General features: G+C 37.8%; 3 protein-coding genes and 3 long non-coding RNA genes across 9 annotated transcripts; 3 read left to right on the top strand and 3 right to left on the bottom strand.

Moving 5' to 3' along the window:
* Nucleotides 1–3981: 3981 nt before the first annotated feature.
* Nucleotides 3982–6201, top strand: LOC125469119. Of its 3 annotated transcripts, none has more exons than XR_007251444.1 (3): nucleotides 3994–4253; nucleotides 4972–5208; nucleotides 5571–6201. It is a non-coding gene; the product is annotated as an uncharacterized LOC125469119 (long non-coding RNA). The 3 variants fall into 3 exon arrangements; XR_007251443.1 differs by having other exon boundaries at nucleotides 3995–4253; nucleotides 4972–5165; XR_007251442.1 differs by having other exon boundaries at nucleotides 3982–4253; nucleotides 4972–6201.
* A 5511-nt stretch (nucleotides 6202–11712) lies between these two features.
* On the top strand, nucleotides 11713–13545 carry LOC125469116. The gene is made up of 5 exons (XR_007251433.1): nucleotides 11713–11943; nucleotides 12102–12172; nucleotides 12889–13026; nucleotides 13110–13167; nucleotides 13335–13545. It is a non-coding gene; the product is annotated as an uncharacterized LOC125469116 (long non-coding RNA).
* Nucleotides 13546–14241: 696 nt separating this feature from the next.
* Nucleotides 14242–15419, top strand: LOC125469121. 2 transcript variants are annotated; one of them, XR_007251446.1, is made up of 3 exons: nucleotides 14242–14425; nucleotides 14557–14641; nucleotides 14934–15419. It is a non-coding gene; the product is annotated as an uncharacterized LOC125469121 (long non-coding RNA). The 2 variants fall into 2 exon arrangements; XR_007251447.1 differs by lacking the exons at nucleotides 14242–14425; nucleotides 14557–14641 and adding an exon at nucleotides 14648–14787.
* A 522-nt stretch (nucleotides 15420–15941) lies between these two features.
* On the bottom strand, nucleotides 15942–16559 carry LOC125469060 (receptor-like protein EIX2). The gene is made up of 2 exons (XM_048565957.1): nucleotides 16308–16559; nucleotides 15942–16211 (listed from the first exon to the last, which is right to left on the bottom strand). Exons 1-2 carry the CDS (start codon nucleotides 16557–16559, stop codon nucleotides 15942–15944), a joined length of 522 nt encoding a protein of 173 aa, XP_048421914.1.
* A 238-nt stretch (nucleotides 16560–16797) lies between these two features.
* On the bottom strand, nucleotides 16798–17430 carry LOC125469059 (receptor-like protein EIX2). Its single transcript, XM_048565956.1, has one exon. It carries the CDS (start codon nucleotides 17428–17430, stop codon nucleotides 16798–16800), a length of 633 nt encoding a protein of 210 aa, XP_048421913.1.
* Nucleotides 17431–19228: 1798 nt separating this feature from the next.
* Nucleotides 19229–20251, bottom strand: LOC125469058 (receptor-like protein EIX2). Its single transcript, XM_048565955.1, has one exon. It carries the CDS (start codon nucleotides 20249–20251, stop codon nucleotides 19229–19231), a length of 1023 nt encoding a protein of 340 aa, XP_048421912.1.
* Between the last annotated feature and the right edge of the window lie 3155 nt (nucleotides 20252–23406).

Here is a 23406-nt window from a genome sequence, read left to right as displayed (position 1 = left end):
CCCCATCAAGTCCCGGCTTTTTAAAATAGGGAGAATTTGAGCCAACCACAGTGGGTAGTTGGTTCTATCAAGTTTGATATTGACGACAATGGAAAAAGGTTGAAAGATGGTGGTTTGGGGGTTAGGGTTGATAGCAGTGACATTGTTTCCAGCCATGGAAGCGATGATGGACAGAATAACAGGTTAGGATCTTTTGTTGTTTAGACAAAAAAAGCTCTAGATACCATATAAAAACACTAGTACGCAGTGCTCTCTTGATTGGGATTTGGTAAGGTGTGCAGAGATGTTTATCAGGTTGGATTCAATCTGTCAAATATATTTATCTGCTGCAATTGCAGCAGGGTTTTATATACAGCTTTAATACATACGCATGCTAATAAACAAAGCACATACACATGCTAATAAACTAAGCACATACGCATGCTAATAAACAAAGCCACTGCAAGTGGCATCCTTTACAGCTTTACTACATACCTATGCTAATAAACAAAGCCACTGGAAGTGGCGCTGTCCACTATGCATAAACATACAATTCTTAACTTGGGAATATGCTTTCAATCTGTAAAGCACAGTGAATGATGGTAGGTACATACACCCATGCTTGTGACAGGGATTCTGCACTGCATGTGGAGCATCAGTACACCCATGCTTGTGACTGGGATTCTGCACTGCATGTGGAGCATCAGATCATGGGTTAACAGTTACTTCATGCATACTTCAAATAATGTGGTAAACAGAAGAAGCAGTTCAAAACAGCAGGATTTAGAGTGATTACATTGACAACCTTGATAGACGAACAATCTACAAACCAAGTTAACACCCAATGGCCCCCCCAACAGTCTCAAGAGGACCTAATCAACTTCTAAATTCTACCCATGGCATACAGATTACATAATGATATAACATACATTTAACATATTACACTTGGTCTGCAGCCTAAAATAATCGAACAATATCCGAAATGTAGCAAATAAAAACTAATTTTGACAGCTTCACGTAATACAAAATAGAAACACCTCAATTCACTAGAGATCATAAATCATATCCCTTCAAACTTCCTGTATTTAGAAAGAAAAATAAACTTGTGAGTAGGGTGCAACTTGGGCGAATTGGACGAGTTAGATGGTTGACCAAAATCTAACCCAACATTTCTAATTCGGGTATGGGTTGGGTTTGGGTTCCTAGGGGTTTACTCAAGTACGAGTTTAAATTGGGTTCGGCTTACTCGAGTTAAATTTGGGTTTGCCCAATTTTATCAAATTCAATCTTCTAACACATTATTTATAAGATAAATCTCAAATTTTGAACCAAATAATGCAAAACTGTTTAAAATTCAATTTTACACATCACCATCCATAATAAAAATAAACCAAATAGCGTGGAACGCATATCAAAAGTTCCAACCATGCAAAGTTGAAATTAAATGACAAGACAATATCAATGCTTTAACCAACAATAAAACGTAAAAGCAACTAGGGTCGGGCCAGGCCCAATTTTGAAGGAACCAAACTTTACCCGTTTTAAACAGTAATGGGGCAGGCCGGACCGAGTAGAGGGTTTTTAAGTTTGGGAACCGGCCCTAACCAGGCCCGTTTCAAACGGGCCGTTTCGAGGCGGGTCCACGAGCCCAATTAACTTTTTTCTTTTTCTTTTTTGGTTTTGATACAGAGCTCCAAAACGTTCCACGGTTCCAAATTGCTCCCACTGCCAACGAAATCGACGGGTTGGAAGCTACCCGCACCAGAAGCTGAACCACCAGTGGTGAATCGGTGAAGGTGGTGGTCCCCGTCACTCTTGCTCATCTCTCCCAATCCCAAATCAAGGTCTCTGTCTCTTGACTCCGATCGACGACGATGGCACAAGGCTCCAATCTGACTCAGATCGACAATGGTAGTCTTCTGTATGTATTCCGTGAATTGAACCTTGTTGGCGAACACGCCGCTGGCTACGATGAGCTTTTGGGTGTCGAGCACCATGATTTTGTATGATTTGCAAGACGACGAAGCCATCGCTTACCAAATTGAAGATGAGTTCCATATCCTTCTGATAAAAGGCAGAAAGTCCCAATTTTTTATTATATTTTCCACCAAGATGAAACCTTTTGTCAAAAATGTGCACGTGGGGGCAATGCCTTTGTGTTCTTTGAATGGGTATTTCAGAATCTGATTGATCTCCTAGGTTTTTTGAATTTTGATGCTCCATCCATATTGGTTTTGTAGAAATCTCGAAGCAATCGACGCAATCAATTCAAGGGTGGGAGGGAGAAGAGAATGAGGAATAGGTGGTGCCGTCAAGGGAGCTGAGTCGTCATGGTGGTGGAGGAGATGACTCGAGTGGGAGTCTAGTTTAAGTCCAGGAAGGAAAGGGACGATGGGATGGAATGGCTAATGGATTAGGTTTCGAGAATTAGTAAATGGGTTATAGTTAGAAATAGGCCATCCGGGGTCCCGTTATCCAAATCCTAGGACTCGGTCCGCCCCTTAAATACTATGGACCTGCCCCGCCCCATTTCTATTCTCAAAAAATTGGAACTGGCTCGTACCAGCCCCGAACCATGATTGCCCGCCCCGACCCGCGGTTCCTGTACCCGTATGCCCACCCTTAAAAGCAACACTTGTTCATTGTTCAAATACAAAGCAAACAACAAACTCAAGTATAGTCCTCCCAAACTTTTATCTAGTTATATAATATGAAGTGGGACGGGTAATATGTGCATGAGCAATTTGGGTTAGAAATCAGATTGGATTTGGCTTGACATGGACAAGCAAACATCAACCCAACCCAACCCAACCCAACCCAAAAGAGGTGGGTTCGAAAAATCGAAAACTGAAAACAAACCGAACCAAACAACAAATTGAAACCGAAATAAACTGAACCAAAGAAAAACCGAACCGGATTAGAAAAACCAAATCGAACTGGATCATATTGATTTGGTTTTGGTGTCAAGAGTTCGGAAAACTAAACCAAACCGAACCGAATTCTAAACCGATTTAAACGATTTTTATGATACACAAGTAACCCTTACTAACTAATACATTACTGTGTACATATGCAATTAGTTTAAGGATTCGTTATTGTTTTTTATTGTACGATTAGTTTAAGGATTTGTTATTGTTTTTTATTGCCAAGTGATGAAATGGATTTTGGCAGGAGCCAATTACTTAACGAAGACACGGTATGAAATGGATTCTATGTTAATTTCCCATTGCATATAATTATTAGAATTCAGTTTTTGCATTATAATTATTTGAGGTCAGTGCCTTACGATTGAATAAGGCTTTTGCCCAGTTGTTTTATTTGGTACTGGAGTATATGCATCTTCCCTTATTTTTGGTAATGGAATAAATATGCATCTGCCCTCTCTTTGAAGTTTCAACAATGCATACATTAGTGATATAATGTATCATGCAACATTGTTAGTACTTATTGAAAAAATATATATATAAAAAACCGAACAAAAGTCAAGCGAATGAAAAAATTAAAAAAACAATCGAATTGAATAGTAACTTCAATTTCGGCAAAAAACCAAATAGAAAGGAACCAAACCCACCCCTACAACCAAATAATAATCAGGTTGAGGTCGGGTTGGGTTTGGACGAGTTTTTCCTTCATTCTAACCTTCTCGATCGGGATTGAAATCAGGTTGGGCATGACCCAACTCATGTTGCATCCCTATGAGGTCGGGTTGGGTTCGGACGAGTTTTCCTTCATTCTAACCCTCTCGATTAGGTTTGAAATTAGGTTGGGCATGACCCAACTCATGTTGCATCCCTACTCATAAGGAGTGCAAATGAAAATTTTAAAGTAATAATAGCAGTTCTCAACTTATTTTTACAAACCTCCTCATCATTGCATTTTAATTTAAAAAAAAAATCATTTCTCTCCCACTTCTCTCCTTTTCATATATTATATATATATATATATATATATATATTTAACTTTTATATTTGAATCTAGTAAACTATAAAATAAAGAAAAAACCCATTTTGCTTCCAATTCCATCTTGTGCTTTCTTCCCCTCCCAACAATGAAAGCCCTCACTTAAAACTTATTCACTTTCTCTAAAACCAACTCTCAAAAGTCTACATCTTTAAACCCTTTTTCTTTCCAGAGAATCCAAGCGAAAGCAAAAGCATCGCGATTAACTCACAAAGCGAAAGGCTGGAGAGGTGGACGACCGTGGTGGCCACTGCACTTCTGCCTATTTCCTCTTGACTGCTGATTACGGCTCCGAGCCCAACGCTCTTGACCCTGTAAGTTCCTTTTTCTTCCCGCAATTTCATCTTCAGAATTCAAACTTTGATCCTGTTACGAAAAGGGTAGCGAGAAAATGAAAAATTAATATTTGGGTTCACAATTTAATTTCTCATGTGTGCAATTTGAGCTCACAAATTTAGGGGTTTTTCCATTTCGGGTTTGATTTACAATTGTTAGTTGTAGAATGAAGGTGTGTTGTGTAACTGGACTAGTTGGGTATGTTTTGTTTTCGCTTTTTGTCGATTTTGTTCTTGTCTTTTTAGCAAAATGATAATGTGAGTGAGATTTTGGGTAGTTTTCTCTGCTTGTGTAGTTACCACTCTGTAATCACAAATATTTTGGTATTTGATTGCTCAAGACACCCAAAGCGATCTTTCTATCACTTAGATTGGATTGTTTAGGACGAAGCCAAAGTTGTGATTGTAAAAAGCTGGAGAAAATGTGATTTAGGAATGCTTTTGGACCGCTATGCTTTGTAGATAATTGAGCACTTTCTCTTTTCTTCCCTGAATGTAGAGAGAAGCATTTTTAATCAGTTAGGAACGACATGTTTTGCGAAAATTGGTAGTTGAAGGTACCTTAGAGTACCTGGACCTAGTAACTCTACTTGCATGACCAATAAAAAGAACAAAACCGGAAAAAAACTTAGTAAATCCTTGATTGCTGTTTTATCTGCATTTGTTATCATTGCTTACAGTTTAATTTCGCTTGCAGTTCATTGATGTCAAAACGATTGTTTCTCCAACAACTTATGCCCAGTGTAGTTTGTCTTATCTCATGAGTGACAAGCTCTCAACGATGCAATGCAGGCACAAGTAGTTTCCCCAGTTTGGAAACTCTCAAAGACAAGGGGGGATTCTGCTTTTAATCACAAGGACTTCAGAACCACATTTGAGTGTTTTTCACATGTTAGGTTCTTATTATGATACTTGTGGGAAATTCTGAGTAGAGGTTTGATAAGAGTTGCTTTCATGTTCATACCAATATTTGAATTTGGCCTTCAATAGGATGTTCTTTATCTGACCTGTTAAAATAAATTACTAAACACAACTTCGCACGAAATTTTGTTTGGTCTTTGGTGTAAGATATCCAGTCAGAATACGATCGTTGCATTTTATCTTCTAATTAATGATAGGAAGATTTGAAGAAACGAAATTGGTAATTTAAGGTATCTTAGAGTATTTGAACCCAGTAACTCTACTTGCATGACTAATAAAGGGAACAAAACTGAAAGGGAAAAAAAATTGGTAAATCCTTAATTGCTGCTTTCTCTGCATTTGTTATCGTTGCTGACGGTTCTATTTCACTTGCAGTTCATTGGTTTGGAGCAATGGTTTCTCCAACAATTTTTGCCCAGCGTAGTTTGTCTTATCTCATGAGTGACCAGCCTCAGGAAGCTATAAACGATGCAATGCAAGCACAAGTAGTTTCCCCAGTTTGGCACCTGCATGTTATCTTCAGGCTGTTGCCCTTTCGGCCTTTGGAATGGATGGTGCAGCTCAAGCAGCACTTACGGAGGGTACTATGCTTGAATCCTAAAGGAGCAAAGCAGTTGGACAGAAGTGAAAATCTAGGCCGGTCAACAAGGTGCCTAGTTTGCCACTTCTCTCGGTTTGGCTCTCAGCTTATATAGCCGCCGATCATAAGGTTTAAAACCACTGGAGCCAAAGCTTCATCATTTCCATGGTATTAGATTTTGTCATCTTCCAGCAGTATATGTTGTATTTGAATTGTTTTATTTGATTTGATTTCCCGTGCATCAAATGATTCGAGTATATGAGTTACTTTGACAAAATAGAAAGAAAAATAGAAAGTTGTAAAAAACACTGGTAGGGAGGATGTCATTCAGAAGCTTGTAATTTGTGTGTAGAAAGCATATAGGATTCCTGGTGTATTATTTATGATGAATTTTAATAATAATTAGTTTGTTAAATGTTGTCTGATCATTGAAAGACATATGCACAAGACTGCAACCAATCCATTGAACTAAAATTTATGACAAACAAAACAATCATATGCAGTCCAGAATTAACTGAATTTCTTTAATTTATATCATGAATCAAAACATATACTGCAGAAAGGTCTTGATAAAGTAAATGTAGCAGTAAACTTCTTACAAATAATTAACACTAACAAATCATCTGCCAAGGAGATTTAGTAGTAAAGTTCTTTATTATGATAACTCAATACTTAGAAAACTTGTACAGATAATGGTCCATGAAAGCTCTTTCAGTGAAGTGAAGCCGTCTACACTGTCTCAAAAGACGCTGTAGATAAAAATAAACAAGTACATGCAATTAAGTTTTGAAGAAGACAGTGAAATTAATCTGAAAGACTTTACGAATAGATGCATGCATATTGCTTAAATTTAAGAAAGACAAATAAAATCACATTTACATACCATTGCTTAATTGAAGTGCTGCTTGATTGAAATCACCCTCACATAAAACCAATCATTCAAGACATTCAACAACCTGAAGTATGAGTATCTCCCATGGCCTCACAAAAATCAGACCGCCACAAACTCCCCAAAATCCAACAATGAAGCCAAGCGCCATGCTGATGTAAAATCCCCATGTTATAGGCTCATCCTTTTCTTCTTCGTTGCTCAAGATCGGAGTTTCCTGTTGATCACCACAGATCTTTGGAAGTGGAGGTCTGCACAGCTGAGGATTTCCAGCATAATCAGAGGGATCAAAACTTTGGAGCTGAGTGCCAGTTGGAATCTTGCCAATAAAGTTATTGTATGACAAGTCCAAGACACTAAGACCATATATCTGAGCAAGGCTTGTTGGAATTCTGCCATCTATCTGGTTTCTTGACAAATCAAGGGCATCCAATGATTGCAACTTTCCAATCTTTGCAGGTAACTCACCTGTCAATCCGTTTCTCGACAGGTTTAAAGAAACTAACCCAACAAGATCCGTGATTTCACTTGGAATCTCCCCCGTTAATCTATTGCTTGAGAAATCAATTCTCTTCACAAGTCCCAAAGTGTTTTTGTACGAGTACATTCTTCCCTTCCATATAAATGTTGCATCATCCATATAATTAACCGCCTAGAAAGTATCATCTCTTAGGTACGAATGTTGAAGGGTCGGAGATGAGTTTCCCTTCTGTGCCAAAACAGTAAAATTGCTGAGGCATTTTGGTATTGTTCCAGAGATGTTATTCGCAGACACATCCAAGTTTTGAATGTTTGTTAGACGGCATAGTTCAGATGGCATGCTTCCATTGAAGTTACTAGAGGAAAGCATCAGGACTACCAATTTCTGAAGGCTAACCCCTAACCATTTTGGTATGGGTCTTGATAATTGATTGTATCCAACATCAATAACTTTTAAACTGGTGCAATTCTTTAAGGATGAAGGAAACTCGCCAACAAATCTGTTGCTTCTTAATTTCCATGTTTCCACGTGATATAGTGAGCCCACTGTGGATGGAATTTTGCCGGAAAAAGCATTGTAACTCAAATCAAGCATGACTAGATGGTCAAAATGTGTCCAGTATTGTGGAAGTTCGCCGGAGAGATTGTTGTTTGAGAGATTAAGAAACATTAAACTCTTGTATGCTTGTGAACCCGAACAATTCCGATTCCAGAGTCGCTTCTTTCTCTGGAGGTGGAGAAACCCCAAACGCAGAGCTTGTGATCTTCCTTGTGATTATCGATTCGGCAAAGGCAACAACAAGACGGAATGCTTGGCAAAGCGTGAGACAGCAACAACAACAAGACGGATGGTTGAATGGGTTTTGTGTTTATGTGTTGAGTGGTTATGTATAAACCTATTTTTCGTTTCTGGACACTTTTTTTTTCTAGACACTTAATTCTCTCACACATTTCGTTGATGCTTTTCCTAGGCAAATATATACAACGAAGCGCTAGAAATCAAGTGCAGAGAAGAATAAGATGCACCCTTGCGATTTCATATGTTCAATTTTCTCGACTTATATGCACGGTACGAATATATGAACACAGGAAAGTCCATATCTGTCAGTAGTGCTAGTGTAAAAAATATATAATAGATAAGCATATATGTGTTCAAATAAGTACAAGTTAAAAAAAAAAAAAAAAAAATGTCATGTCTTATCCCGCATATAAATATTGTATCAAATAACAGACAAAATAAAGATAAGATAGTCATTTAATCTTTTAATTTCATTTTGTCATGCGCTTACTAAATGCACTACGGATACCAAACATAACACGAAACCTCCGTTCCGATCCGTCAGCGTACCAAACAGTACCTTAACTCACTAAGTTCTGAGGCTATTTCAAAAGCTTCCGTCTTCATTCGCTCAGCGAGCGAGAGGAAGTGTTGGATTGGCTCAAGAAGCAGAGAGGGAAAGGACCCAGTAAAAGGTTATTAATTTGGTTCTATAGGGAAGCTTTTAATTTCGGGGTTTTGGGTTTTTGGAATCTAGGTCGTGCTGTTTCTGTCGATTTCAGCTTCGCCAAGTTGCCTCAGGTGCAAGCATTTGATCTCCAAAGTCCCGGCGTTGCAGATGATTGGCGTCCAAAAAGAGAATGTAATTTTGGATACAAAAATTGACCAATTATCATGTACTTACAAGGAGGCGAATTCGACCACCTATTTCTGGACAAAGTACATTTTGATTCTGGTTATTGATGAGATTTTTTTATTTTTCTGTTTAGAGTTCTGTTGATTGCATTCAAATATGGATGTAATGTCCATTGAATACCCTCATCTGGGTATTATCGATTCGTATCAAATTCTGCGTGTATTGGGTTTTCTGGCATGCTCTGTTTGGATGCTCAGAAAGTTTGGTGGGAATTGAAAATTCAGTTTGGAAATGAGAATGCGAAGTCGTTTTCAATGTCTGTTATGATGAGTTCGATGATTTTCGGCTTAGTTTTGGCTAAGAAAGAATTAGTGTTACTTATTGACTTAGGAGGATTGTCGTCTCGAAAATTAAGAAGGGTTAGTGCTATTGTACTGGCACTTGCATTTGTTTTGGAATGTGTTATTGGCATTCCAAAAATCTCATTCTACACTCCTTACAAGTGTATTTTTCTTTCTAAATATAGAAAATTTGGAGTGTAGAATGAGAATTTTGAAATGCCAATAACAATTCTTTTGTTTTGAACCTACAAAATATTTGTGGCCGTTTGCGGTACTGAAATCCGATGACTTGAAAGTATCGAATGAGTTGGTGCACAAACTCCGAATACCTGAACGCACGAAATAATTTGTTTACACAGTTCGTGAGCATGAAACTCAGTCCGTAATTTACGTACTTTCTGCTCAAAGTTTATCTGAGTGGTCAGCAACGGATGCCGATTGTCTAATTAGGGAGATTAGACCTGATGCTCTCGTTGCCCAGATGGGTCATCCAACTCTGACTGAAATTCAATCCGAAGAAAGTATGGTACGTGTATGATGTGATGGCTTTGGTAACTCATTTCCCACTTCATCGTTAAGAGTTCTGAAACGGTGTTTCTTGGAGAAGGTTAATAAGGAGAGGTATGAAGATATTGCAGGAAACTTGATTGTACAAGAGATTTTTGGGGTTGGTTTTTATGGACATTTTTTGGCAGCCAAGAGGGTGGCTCAGGAGGTTGGATCATCATTCTTGGTGCCTGAATTGCCATTTGTAAAAAGTTCTGGTGCGGAGGATGCCCCAGGTGAACTTGAAGCAGTCAGCAAGTTCCAGGGTGGGTTAGTGGCGTGGTTCCACAGAAAGTGGGTGCAGTTGCTGCGTCGAATTCAATGAGGTTATACATAACCAATGATTTACAATCACAGATGATTGAGTTATTATCCCCATATATTGATTTATCAATATCGAGGCTAAGTCCATCAACTTCTGTTTCTGAGGTGGCGTCAAACGAAATTTAGCTGCAATCCAATTATGAACAGAGGTGAAGCTATAGATGCCAATGTTATAACTGAAGTCTATGCCTTTCGGATTGCAGTCAAGGGGCTGAGAATTTCTTTGAACAATGCTGGTTGCCTTCCCATTAATAAAATAAGGGATCCGAACTTCAGGTTGAGTTTTCTGATCTTCCAGTTGAAGACAAGGCACATGCTCTGCTGGTAGGGGCCATTCGTGGCCAGACTAAGAAGTTCAAGACCATAGTGACAGTAGTGGATGCCAGTGGCTTAGCAGGTCTTAGAAAACACTGGAACACGCCTGTCCCTTTAGAGGTCAAGGATATGGTTGGAAAGCTGGTTACTAATTGCGAAGGTGAGGGGGAAATGTCGAATGATATTGCAAGGAAACGACTGCTAACTGATAAACCCTTGGTGGCAGTAGGGGCAGGGGCAACAGCAGTTTTAGGAGCATCTTCACTCTCAAAGGCTGCATCACTCAAAGTTCCTGCTTCAACCTTGATGAAAGTGGTGACTTTCAAAGTTCCAGCTTCCCTTAAACTCTTTCTAAGCCAAACCCATAAGACGGTGGGATTTGCTCTTAGTAAGTGTCAAATTAACAACTTTACTGAAAGCAACTGCTTCTGCCGAGAAGATCTGAGTAGCTGCCCATAGTGTTAGAGCTGCTGCAGAGAAGACTAGCTTTTCAGCCATGAGAGCAGCATTCTATCAAATAATGAGGAAACGGCACATCCGGAAAATTGGTGTCCTACCGTGTGCTACTATTGGGTGTAGTATTGCAATTTGTGTCAGATTGGTTGCGTACGGAGATGGGATTGAATGTGAACAGCACGGAGAGATAGCACGAAAGTACAAAAATCTATTTGAGTCTGTCATGTACAGATTGAAGAAAGTCAGAACTCAGTAGTAAGAATGCAATTCTTATCTTATTTATATACTTCATTGAACTTACGGTAAATGTGGAGTTTATAACAATCTTTGTTGAGAACTGAAAGAGAAAGTGTCTAGAGCAGGGGTTCTTTGTCTCGTCATTTGTGTTTTTCCTAGTTCTGTATTGGGAATCTGTTTCTTGAAATAGATGCCTATACGCAAATTTTGCAGGAATTTTTTGTGTACATTGTAAGTGTTGGGAGTTATTTTGAGCGGAGTTAACTTAAAAAAGAATGATAGTGAGTACATTTATTTGTGAACAAAGATTTGTCTCTATACAGATTTGAGCAATGTCTAACTATTACAGTATAAAACATTTCGCACATGGAATCTCCATTGCTTCTTCAATAGATCGTGCTCTTCACTCCAATACAGGCACTGGTTGAATTTTGTTATATGTTGCATAAGGCAACTCCGGGCGCCAACGGAATTGCAAGAAAGTGGCATACTAAGAGTCTGTTTGTTTGTTTGTATCTTTAAGAGCGTTCTGATGACTAGGATTCTGATTAAGTTTTGACAGTTTCTTTTCGAACTTGCCTTCTTACACTCACAATTTCCATCCCACTCCTGTCCAACCCTCACTCGTCATTGTTGTCAATGCTCGCAAACCTAGTACTCATTTCTCTCTCACACGTTTTGGTACTTAGCTTTGATTGCAAATTATATATATTGTACGCTATAACATATATTAACAATTGTAAAGAAATTATGGACCTTTAATTTGGAAAAACCAATAGTAAGAGTTGGTCTTTGTGTCCCAAACTGAAAGTGGGATAAACTTAGAGGAAGTTTGAAAAAGCGTCCAATCCGTCAAAGAAATAGTGGTTTTCAGTCTAACGTTGATTGGGATCTCAGAGAGACTGTAATGGATTCTAATGACATCGGTCAAAATTTCTAATACAAGGTGAGCTTACACTGCCTTTGGATCTGTTTTTTGTGCCTGTCTCTCTTTGCTTTAGTGCTTTTTGCTCTTTTATGAGAGATTCATATGGAGCCTATTAAGGTTATCGTTTCTGTATAAATATATTTCTCAATTCTTATATGGTGTCTGGTGGTTGTTAGGGAAGAGGTGCAATTCACGTACAAGCAAAGGTGGAGGCTGTGTATATGTAGGGATACCGTCCCAAGAAAAGGTAAGTTTGCAATTTTTCGTCTCGAGTAGAACAAATCCATGTAAACGGTGTAATTTTCTGCCTATATTTTAATTTGAGTTAATATAGTGCTTAACTAACAACGTGTCGATAAGTTCAAGTAAAATCACATTCATTGGGTTCATTCATCTTTATGGGCAACTTTTTTGCACAAGTGATATTGGAGAGTGGGGAATCGAACTCAGGACTTTGGGTGTTAGAATCTCATTTCAGTTTCTGTTTTTAACTTTTTACATGTGCGCATTGTTGAAGACGGACATTATTCATGGATTCGAATCTCTACATTTTGTGCCCAAAAGATTCATATCTTCACCAACTTCACAAAGATGCTAAATCATGATTTGTATCAAAACATTCTGTATTTTCTTTTATTTTTATGGTAATTTTAAGGATAAATCGAGATTAAATACTAAATCGTATCCGGCGTAACTTATTAATTTCGTATAGAAACGGTGCCGTAAAGCTAACTAATGATTTTATTGTTACTTAGTTTAATAATCCTCGACTCCTGGGATGTTTTTAATAGATTAATGGTAGATTTGGTTGTCTATAAATTATAAGCAAATAAATAAAAACAAACACCGTTACCATCACAGGGAGAGCCTTTTCTCCTCTTGTTCTATATGGATTTTTGAGCTATTTTTTCAACTATTACATTCTTTTTCTCTAATTTTTTTTGCGATTTGGGTTTTGTTTAGAATTCAGTTCTATGGTTTGTAAGGCAAAAAGGTTGGATCTTGTGGGGGTTTTGATCTGATCAAGAAAGGGAAGAAAAAGACGTAGAGTGAAAGAATCCCAGAAAAAAAGGGTTTGAGCATTGGAGAAGCAGCTGAAAGGTTTTACAGCTTCATTTTTTTTTATCTGGGCCAACTGAAAAAGTGCTTATTCGGTTTTTGGTGCTTATTGATTTTCTGGCCAGCTGTGAAGCTTTTGCTTTACTGGGTTTTGGTGATTTTAGCTTCCCCAAGTTGGTTGAGGTATTAGAAGAACTTTTCAAGTTGTTTCTGGTTCATTGCATTATTATCAGGATAAGTTTATAGTCATAATGTTTTCATGATAAGTTTATAGTCGAGTTTATTTCTTGGTATTGTGATTATAAGGAAATGGGATTCAGTAGATAATTTCTACTTTGATAAATTATCAGGAGGTTTTGAAGTTTAGTCGGCGTGAAATCAAAGGAATCTGAGTTTAGTTGGGGTGGTTTTGTTTAGAGGCAGAGATTGAAAAGGGGATTTGCAGTTCAAGTTGATACGTGTAACGTGAGTGACATTGAGGTGGGGGTTCAATGCTCCAAACTCATACCATGTTGCTTGAATTCACATACGAAGGCAGCGGTTCTCGAAGCTCCTGACATTGGTGGGTTAATATCCATGTTTCTTTTGTTCTTGCGTTTTATATTTTGATGGAGAAACAGATCATATCTGATGCTTGTGGATGGTTTACCTGTAATACAGATGATGAGGAGAAGACCAAGGTTGATAACTTGCCTCCATTTTGTGAATTCACGTTTGAGCAACTTAAAATTGCGACATCTGGTTTTGCTGTCGAGTACACTGTCTGAGCAAGTAGAGAAGGCTCCAAATGTTGATAAAGGGAAACTCGAAAATCAGAAGAGAATTGCTGTTAAGCGCTTCAATAGGATGACCTGGCCTGAATGCTCGGCAATTTTTGGTAGGCATCCTTTAACTTGGTACTTTTCTATCTCAGAATGATTTAATTCAGATACTTTGGTGACGAAAACTGGTCTGCATTTTGTAAGGCTTGCATCACATCTTTTCCATTGTAAGGCGTACTCATACTAATACGAGGTTTTTGGTTACTGATCTATGTTGGACTCATTTTTAATGGTTGGATACTGGATCCATTTAGTGTTGCAATTGCCTCTGCTTAATAGTTTCACTTAACTTTGGGTTTTTCATTCGGAAGGGATATATTGGCATGTTAAGCATCACGTTTATTTAATAAATGAGGGCTACGTTATGTTAGAACTTGTGGATGCGCTTTATCACGACCTCAATGCTTACAGAATTTTATTCAATGAGGTAACTATATTTTGAGTCCATCTGTTTGATAACCTTTCCTAGTATATTCTGATTGTATTCGTTTATTTTATTTATTATAACTTTTCAGGATGGCATTCCCAGAATATCCGCCTTTGCCTTATTGAAAAAAGTAGGGATGGGAAGAGTTATAGTACAAATCTGGCATTTACTCCTCCTGAATATATTAGGACTGGTGGGTAGATCGTGGAAAAAAACGGTGTATTTGCTCCAAATAACTCATTCAAATTTATGATTTACTTGACAAACATCCTTTAAGTATGCTGTTCAGCAATTATTGTACACCGCAGATCCCTTGTCTTGCAGGGAGAATAACACAAGAAAGTGCAATATATAGATTTGGACTCTCTTGATTGATCTTCTCAGCGGAAAGCGTATCCCCTCTAGCCATGTAAGTGATTGTTCAAATGGTGAACTGAACAAAAATAAAGGAAAAACCATTTGTAGGAAAAGATAAATTAGTGTCCTTCATAGGATATATAGATTTGGACTCTCTTGATTGATCTTCTCAGCGGAAAGCGTATCCCCTCTAGCCATGTAAGTTACTCTTTTACCTACGATAAAATATAGTTTAATTTCAATTGTTATGAACTCTGCGTGAGGATTTATCCTTCTTAGGATATGTAAACACAAGTAAGTAAATTTATTCATCCGGTGGTTGATCATTTTGTCCCATGCCCTAGACCTGATTCGAGACAGAAATCTTCAGATGCTGACAGATTCTTGCTTGGAAGGACAGCTTTCTAATGATGATGGTACTGAGTTGGCACGCTTGGCTTCACTATGTTTACAATCTAAACCCCGAGAGCTACCAAATCTAAAGTCATTAGTTGCTTCTTTGACTCCTCTTCAGGAAGAAATTGAGGTTGGTTCTCTCTCCTTTGTTTCTCTTATTAAGCATTCTATTCCCAACTTTACTCGGGGAGCATAGTTTGACTACTTAAAATCTTCACACAATTGTTTGTAGATCTATAGTTTAGGGCAGTCTTGTAAGCAATATAGTCATACGTTATCTTCTTTTCACTGGACACAATCTCAGCTATTTGTGTAAGTTCGTATCCACCGATTTTTAATTTGTTGTAATACTGAACCTTGTACCAAGCGGAAATTATTTGAAAATTTGGGAAAGGGGCATGACACTAATTTGTTATTAGTGAGGACTTGAGAGAGCTACACTCTTGTTTAGTGCCTTTCATGGTGAATGATACTCTATAAAATATGAATCTCTATGCCCTGAAACTGTGGGTTGTTAACTACAAGGGTTTTCATTGATACCGTACTTGTTGGGTGCCAATTAGAAACAATCAAATCTGCACCATCGTAGTAGTAAGTAGTTTAATCAAATATAGATGCTTAACTTGATGCTGGTAGCTATATCCGGTTCCTTCTTTTGTTTTGATGGGTATCCCACATGGTACCTCCTGGTCTTCTCATTCACCACTCGGTGAAGCCTGCTCAAGAAGGGATTTGACTGCTGTACATGAGATCATAGAGAATATCGGCTATAAAGACGATGGAATGACAAATGAGGTTCTATATTTGTTTAACTAATGGAGAAATATCTAATAAGTTGTGTTGTATACATATTTAGCCTTCCCAATAGTTACGTTCCACTGCAGATCGTAAAAACCAAATTAATCGTGATGAATCAATGAGAGAGAGATCACATACCGCAAATTACAGCTTATCTATTAAGCATCCGTTAATTTCCGCTTGATCAACACTACCCTCACATAAAGCCAATCATTCAGCGAATTCAAGAACTTGAAGTATGTGTACCTCCATTCCCTGATGAATATCAGACTTCCACAAACTCCCCAAAATCCAACAAAAAACCCAAGCCCCATGCTGATGTAAAATCCGTAGCGTATAAGCTGATCATCCTTGTCTTCTTCGTTACTAACTTGATATGGACCCATTTCTTCGATATCACACGGATTTTGAAGTGGAGGTCCACAGAGCTGTGGATTTCCAGCATAAACAGAGGGATCAAAACTTTAGAGCTGCATGCCAGTTGGAATCTTTCCAATCAAGTTGTTGTGTGACAAGTCCAAGACACCAAGACGACTTATCTGAGCAAGGCTTGTTGGAATTCTTCCGTCTATATGATGTCTCGACAAATCGAGTGAATCCAAGGACTCCAATTTTCCTATGTCTGGAGTAATGTGACCTGTAAGTTGGTTTCTAGAAAGGTTTAAAGAAACCAAGCCAACAAGATGACTGATTTCGCTTGGAATCTCCCCAGTCAATCTATTGCTTGAGAAATCAGTACTTCTCACAAGCCCCAAAGTATTCCTGTAAACCTGCATGCTTCCTTTCCATATGAAGATTTCATCGTCCTCATAAATATCCTCCTAGGATGATTGTTGATCAGCACTTCTTGAGTAAGCATGTTGGACGGTTAGAATTGAATTTCCTTTTACAGCCAGAGTAGTCAACTTTTTTAGGCAATTCGATATACCTCCAGATATGCTGTTCACAGAGACATCCAAAATTTGAATGTATATTAGATCACATAGTTGCGAGGGCAAACTTCCATTGAAGTGGTTAGAGGAAAGCATTCAAGTTCTGAAAGCTAGCCCCCAACCATTTAGGTATTGATCCGGACAACTGGTTATCTACAAGATCAATAACCATTAAACTTGTGCAATTCTTCAAGGATAAAGGCAACTCTCCCACAAACTCATTGCTTCTTAATTTCAACATTTCGATCCCAAACAAGGAGCCTATCGTGGTAGGAATTTTTCCCAAAAGAGCATTGGAACTCAAATCAAGCATGACGAGGTTGCTATGTGTCAAGCATTCTGGAAGTTCTCCAGAGATATTGTTGTATGAGAGATTAAGAAAACGTAAACGCATAGCTGCATTTGCACACAAGAAAGAAATCGACCCTAAAATGTTATTATTAGAGAGATCCAAATATGATGCTTGTGATAGAGTTGCGGGAATTTGACCTTCAATTTGGTTCGAACTCAAATGCACTTCAGGATAATTTGCAAAATTCACTGTCAAATTTTTAAACACTTCTCCAATTCGGTTATGGGAAAGAATGATAATTTCCACGTTACGAGTCATACCCCAAAACCAGCTTGGAAGGATATCCACAATTCCAGCATCAGAAATATCGAGGTATGAATACTCATTCTGAGATTGAAGCCATTTCGGAAAATACGGACCCATCTTGCAAGATCCCAAACTTATATATTTCAGTTGGAAAAGAGGAGTCCAATTAGAATGGACGTTTAAAACTAGTGAGTTAGAGGATAAATCTAATACCCTTAATTTGGGGAGTTTAGAGAAATGGGAATCTGAAATCACCCCATCCAAAGCATTCATACCAAGGCCAATAGCCTGGAGCTTTGACATTTGCCAGATACTTTCAGGTATTCTTCCACTTAATTGATTGTAAGAAATATGTAATTCCTTCAACGATAAAAACTTGGTGAGATCAGGTAATGACCCTGCAAGTTGATTTTTATCGAGCCACAAATTCTCCAAGGAGTTTTGAGCACATGTAGACAATATTTGAACAAATTTGGAAAACTGTCCACTCAAATTGTTGCCGTTAAGAAGCAAGGATTGCAAACTACATAACCTAGAGAGAGAATGGGGTTCTGCTCCTTCAAGTTGGTTTTCAGAGAGATCAACATATGCAAGAGAGCTCATGTTCCCGAGAACATCAGGAATTGAACCGGTCAAATGGTTGGAATAGAGATCAAGATCAACAAGGCTGGTATTGAAGTTGGACATCCACATAAAGATTGAAGTTGAGAGACTGTTCAAGGAAAGATAAATGCTAGAAAGAGATTTAGAAGAATTTATGCTTGAAAGAGTGGAATGAACTGGAGGAGAAGGAAGATTACTGAGACTGGCTAATAAAAAACATTACTGAGACTGGCTAAACTCAAGTCCAAATATGTCAACGAAGAAAGACAAGGGAGCCAATTGAGATTTTCTACATTACTGAAGTCATTGCCGCCGAGATCAAGGTGCTGCAAGTTGGTAAGGTTTCCAACCTGAATTGGAAATTTTCCACCAAAATTACACCAAGAAAGATCGAGATATCTCAAATTGGTTAGAGAACCAATGAGATATCTCAAAATATTTCAAATGCTTCAACTCAATCAGTTTAGGACTAATCATCGTACCTTGCAACAAAGAACCAGAACCATGGTCGCTGAGATCAAGCTGAATAACATGGCCAGTTTGGCTGTCACATGAGACTCCTTCCCATCTGCAACAATCTTGTTTTGCGGTTTCTGTTCCCCACGAAGAGAATATTACTTTTAGATGCAGCACACAACACCCCTCAGATATAAATACAAGAGTGCACTGCCTTTGCCCCTGTTAAGTCTAGTCTTGAAAATTAAAAATATGGCGAAATTTTTTGTTCAACCGTGCAGGTGGGTCGAAATTTCAAATGGTGGTGGAGTTTTCCGGTGTGACTGAAACACGGGGTAGTACATCACGTGTTATTATACAAATTGTGGGATATGTATTGATATGGCAAATAACTAGGTCCCACAAGTTTAAATAAATATTACATATACGAATTTGAATTACATTATTGCTAGTCAAGGCTTAGCTCACTCTCACACTTTTTAGTACAGATAATATCGTTTTGTAAATAAAAAAAAATAAAAAAAAGACATAAAATTTAAATAAAATCACCAGCTGACAATTGAAATGATAATCATATTAAACATATGTAACTATGCAAGTATTATAGCAAGGTTTTTATCACATATTGTCTCTGAAATTAAAAAATCGATCAAAATAATCCTTGAAAATGAGTGCCGCAAATTAATTTAGTCCTTACGATAAGAGATCTGGTTCGGATCTCTTTCATCAAAGTTAGGATCAATTGATCATAAAAACAAGCACCGGTAAGTTCCAAGAAGACAATTGATCATAAAAACCAAATTAATCGTGATGAATCAATGAGAGAGATCACATGCCGCAAATTACAGCTCATCTATTAAGCATCCGTTAATTTCCGCTTGATCATCACTACCCTCACATAAAGCCAATCATTCAGCGAATTCAAGAACTTGAAGTATGTGTACCTCCATCCCCTTATGAATATCAGACTTCCACAAACTCCCCAAAATCCAACAAAAAACCCGAGCCCCATGCTGATATAAAATCCGTAGCGTGTAAGCTGATCATCCTTGTCTTCTTCGTTACTAACTTGATCTGGACCCATTTCTTTGATATCACACAGATTTTGAAGTGGAGGTCCACAGAGCTGTGGATTTCCAGCATAAACAGAGGGATCAAAACTTTGGAGCTGGGTGCTAGTTGGAATCTTTCCAACCAAGTTGTTGTGTGACAAGTCCAAGACACCAAGACGACTTATCCGAGCAAGGCTTGTTGGAATTCTTCCGTCTATATGATTTCTCGACAAATCGAGTGAATCCAAGGACTCCAATTTTCCAATGTTTGGAGTAATTTGACCTGTAAGTTGGTTTCTAGAAAGGTTTAAAGAAACCAAGCCAACAAGACGACTGATTTCGCCCGGAATCTCCCCAGTCAATCTATTGCTTGAGAAATCAATACTTCTCACAAGCCCCAAAGTATTCCTGTAAACCCGCATGCTTCCTTTCCATATGAAGATTTCATTGTCCTCATAAAGATCCTCCCAGGATGATTGTTGATCAGCAATTCTCGAGTAAGCATGTTGGACGGTTAGAAATGAATTTCCTTTCTGAGCCAGAGTGGTCAACGTTTTTAGGCAATTCGGTATTCCTCCAGATATGTTGTTCACAGAGACATCCAAAATTTGAATGTATATTAGATCACATAGTTGCGAGGGCAAGCTTCCATGGAAGTGGTTAGAGGAAAGCATTAGGATAACCAAGTTCCGAAAGCTAGCCCCCAACCATTTAGGTATTGATCCCGACAACTGGTTATCTGCAAGATCAAGGACCATTAAACTCCTGCAATTCTTCAAGGATAAAGGCAACTCTCCCACAAACTCATTGCTTCTTAATTTTAACATTTCGATCCCAAACAAGGAGCCTATCGTGGCCCGAAAGAGCATTGGAACTCAAATCAAGCATGACGAGATTGCTACGTGTCAAGCATTCTGGAAGTTCTCCAGGGATATTGTTGTATGAGAGATTAAGAAAACGTAAACGCATAGCTGCATTTGCACACAAGAAAGAAATCGACCCTGAAATGTTATTATTAGAGAGATCCAAATATGATGCTTGCGATAAAGTTGCGGGAATTTGATGTCTTTTTTAGAGACTTCCTCCTCATCGACCTCTTCAACTGCAACATGGTATACGCCTTGGACCATCTCTTCTTTGTCATCCCCTTCGGCTCGTTGGTTCGAGGATTGACCAGAGCATATGGTTGTGCATCGGTTCACTTCAACTGACTGTTCGAACTCCATCCAATGTGGACTGGCATTTCGTGGGCGAAGGGATTAGACTTCGAATCTCATCATACCTGGCTAGGTCGACGTGTCTTTCTTTTTTCTGAAACCGGCTTTCTTTTCCTAGAAGGTTCTATTACCATTTCGAGTGTGGTGTAGGGCCCCATGAATGAGCTGCACCAGTTCAGTGGTGAGAAAAGCTAATGTGGAGCATTATCACGTGGGTGAGATTTGTTTCCCACTCAAAATAACCGTTGGGACTCACTCTTTGAGTCCCGGTTCTCAAATTTGAGGATTTCTTTAAGATATTCGGTGAGTCTCTATATGTTAGGATAATTTGATGACCTCTATTTTGGCACATTAAAACTCCATCTAAGATCCCTACTGGAAAGGCTCACAATACAATAATTCCACTAGACATCATGATTAATAAAATGAGACTTTTTGATGCACTACCAAACTACTTTATTTTTATTCACCAACGTATTAAAATCCTAGTGTATTGTACTTTTATCAAAACCACAAATTTCAAAAATGTAATTAAGTGAACCACTGAATGGGAGGCACTCAGTGGGATGTTAAGGTAAAAAAGATCAATATTATTGAACAAGTGCTTATAGCAAAATCATGCTTTTCATGTCCATTATAGGGCTTGAGTTTGGGGCTATATCTAGCTTTTCTTATTCAAACACAAATCCAATCACTATAGTCTAAAGTTGGGATGCGAACTGCTCTACTCATGTTGGGTGTGAAGTAGGGCTGCCATTTTGAGTTATTAACAATATTGTCGTGGGCTTTTGGGCCTATCTTCACACAAAAATGAAAAACATCTTTGTTTGGGCTGCTTTTTGGGATTTAAATTTTTGAATTTTTTTGGTTTAGGGAGGATAACGTTATTGTGTTGGCGTCCCGATGCTAAATCAATTGTTGTGGGTCTTGAAGGTGCAACAGTTTCTTTGCATGATGTTGAAGTGAGTAAAGTGCTGATCCACTGACGGGGTTTGAGCCATCATGCGAGAGCTTAATACATTTTTACTATTGTAGTAAAATGTCGCTTGCAGTAAAGTGAGTGTTGATTTTGTGAGTAAAATGTTGATTTTTCAGTTAACACAAACTATTGGTACTAATTGGTACTAATTGGTCAGTAAAGTTCCAAACTTGTCACTATGAATTGACAACATGCGTAAATTGGCAATATTGTTATGCAAACGATTAGCACGCATACACGGAAATAGAGTTAAAGCTTATCATATGAATGTGGACTTATGATTTTCTACATTTATGCTTTCTAATTTTTTATTTATTTATTTATTTTTTAAATTTCTTTGATGCAAAGCAGAATGGTAAGCTGTTGAGAAGCTTAAAATCGCATTCCGTTGCTGTTGTTTCACTTAACTGGGAGGAGGATGGACACATGACTAGAGTATGTTGTTGGAGTTTTGAGACCTTTAGTGTCCCACATCGGGGAACTCAATGTTCCCAATTGCCTTTATATATCTTTAGTCCCTTATATTAGTATTTAGGATTTGGACTATTTGGTAATGAATCGAAGGTTTGGGCCTTATGATTGTATGGATTAGGCTTATATAATATAGCCTAAATACAATTAATATTAATTAATTAAGACCAAGACCTTGGGGCACTTAGGGCTTTGGAAGTTAAAATTAATCAGATTCATTAATTTTAATTTCGGATTAAGTTTTTAATTAATTTATTAATTAAAAACGTTTTGATTAAGAGACACAGCTCTTAGAAAGAGTTGTGTACTTTCAAATACCCTGAACATGTATTTGAAAGGGTTTAAAACAACCTATATATTTGCAATCCCAGTTTCCAAGTAAGATCATCCTTTCTTCGTTCTTCTCTTCTGTACAAACTTTCCAGAGAGTAAACACACAAAACAATTCGCTAGAATTCTATAATCCATTGTGGGTTATAGAGTTAGGTAGTTGTATCCTGGTTGAGTAGATGTTATAGAACCACAAGCACAAGAGTGGGACGGAAATTCGGTTCGAAGGATATAGCTTTTGCGCTAGCCTCTACCTTTGATTCATTCAAGTTAGTATCGTTTTAGTTTCTGTATTTATTGTGTAATTTCATTCTGTATTGCATGTATTTTTGAATAATAAAATATAAGTATTCAAGTTCTGTATTTCTGTTATTTCAGTTTCTAAATTGTTCTCCAGCATATGTTTCATCCATCTAATTGCCGGCCATGCACCATTTTGAGTTTAATGGACGAAATCAGTTGGTTTTTCTTTACTTGAGCTTTTTTTGGGCACCTTTGCTAGTCTAATCTAAACCATGGAAGATACTTCTCAAACAACCCGTCTAATTTGAACTATGAACCAAATTCAATCAATTATTTTCAGCAATATCAAAAGCATATGCATAAAATATGTATACAGTATGCACAAATTCAACCATTTCATGAACCAAACTTAAACATGCCCAACATCTATATGCATAGATTATGCAAATAATATGTACCAATTCATGAACCAAATTCAACCAAGTATGTCCAACATCTACACATGCACGGAATATGCACACAATAATACCAATTGCTGAACCTATTTCAATTAATTAATTAATTAATTTCCCGCAACATCAAAGCACATGCACAAAATATGTACATATTATGCACAAATGAATATCGAACAAACCATGAACAAAATTAACTTCAAAATACATGCATTTACACAACCCAAACCATAATCCATTAATTTTCCCCGAATTAACAGTACAAAACACTAACTCGCACCCAAAACCCT

This window comes from the organism of the source record quoted next, unplaced genomic scaffold, assembly GCF_019419815.1.
Source record: "Pyrus x bretschneideri cultivar Hongxiangsu unplaced genomic scaffold, Pyrus_bretschneideri_v1 Contig40, whole genome shotgun sequence".
Classification (NCBI taxonomy): Eukaryota; Viridiplantae; Streptophyta; class Magnoliopsida; order Rosales; family Rosaceae; genus Pyrus; species Pyrus x bretschneideri.
The sequence above is the reverse complement of the archived record's forward strand: the minus strand, read 5'-3'. Positions and strand labels throughout refer to the sequence as shown.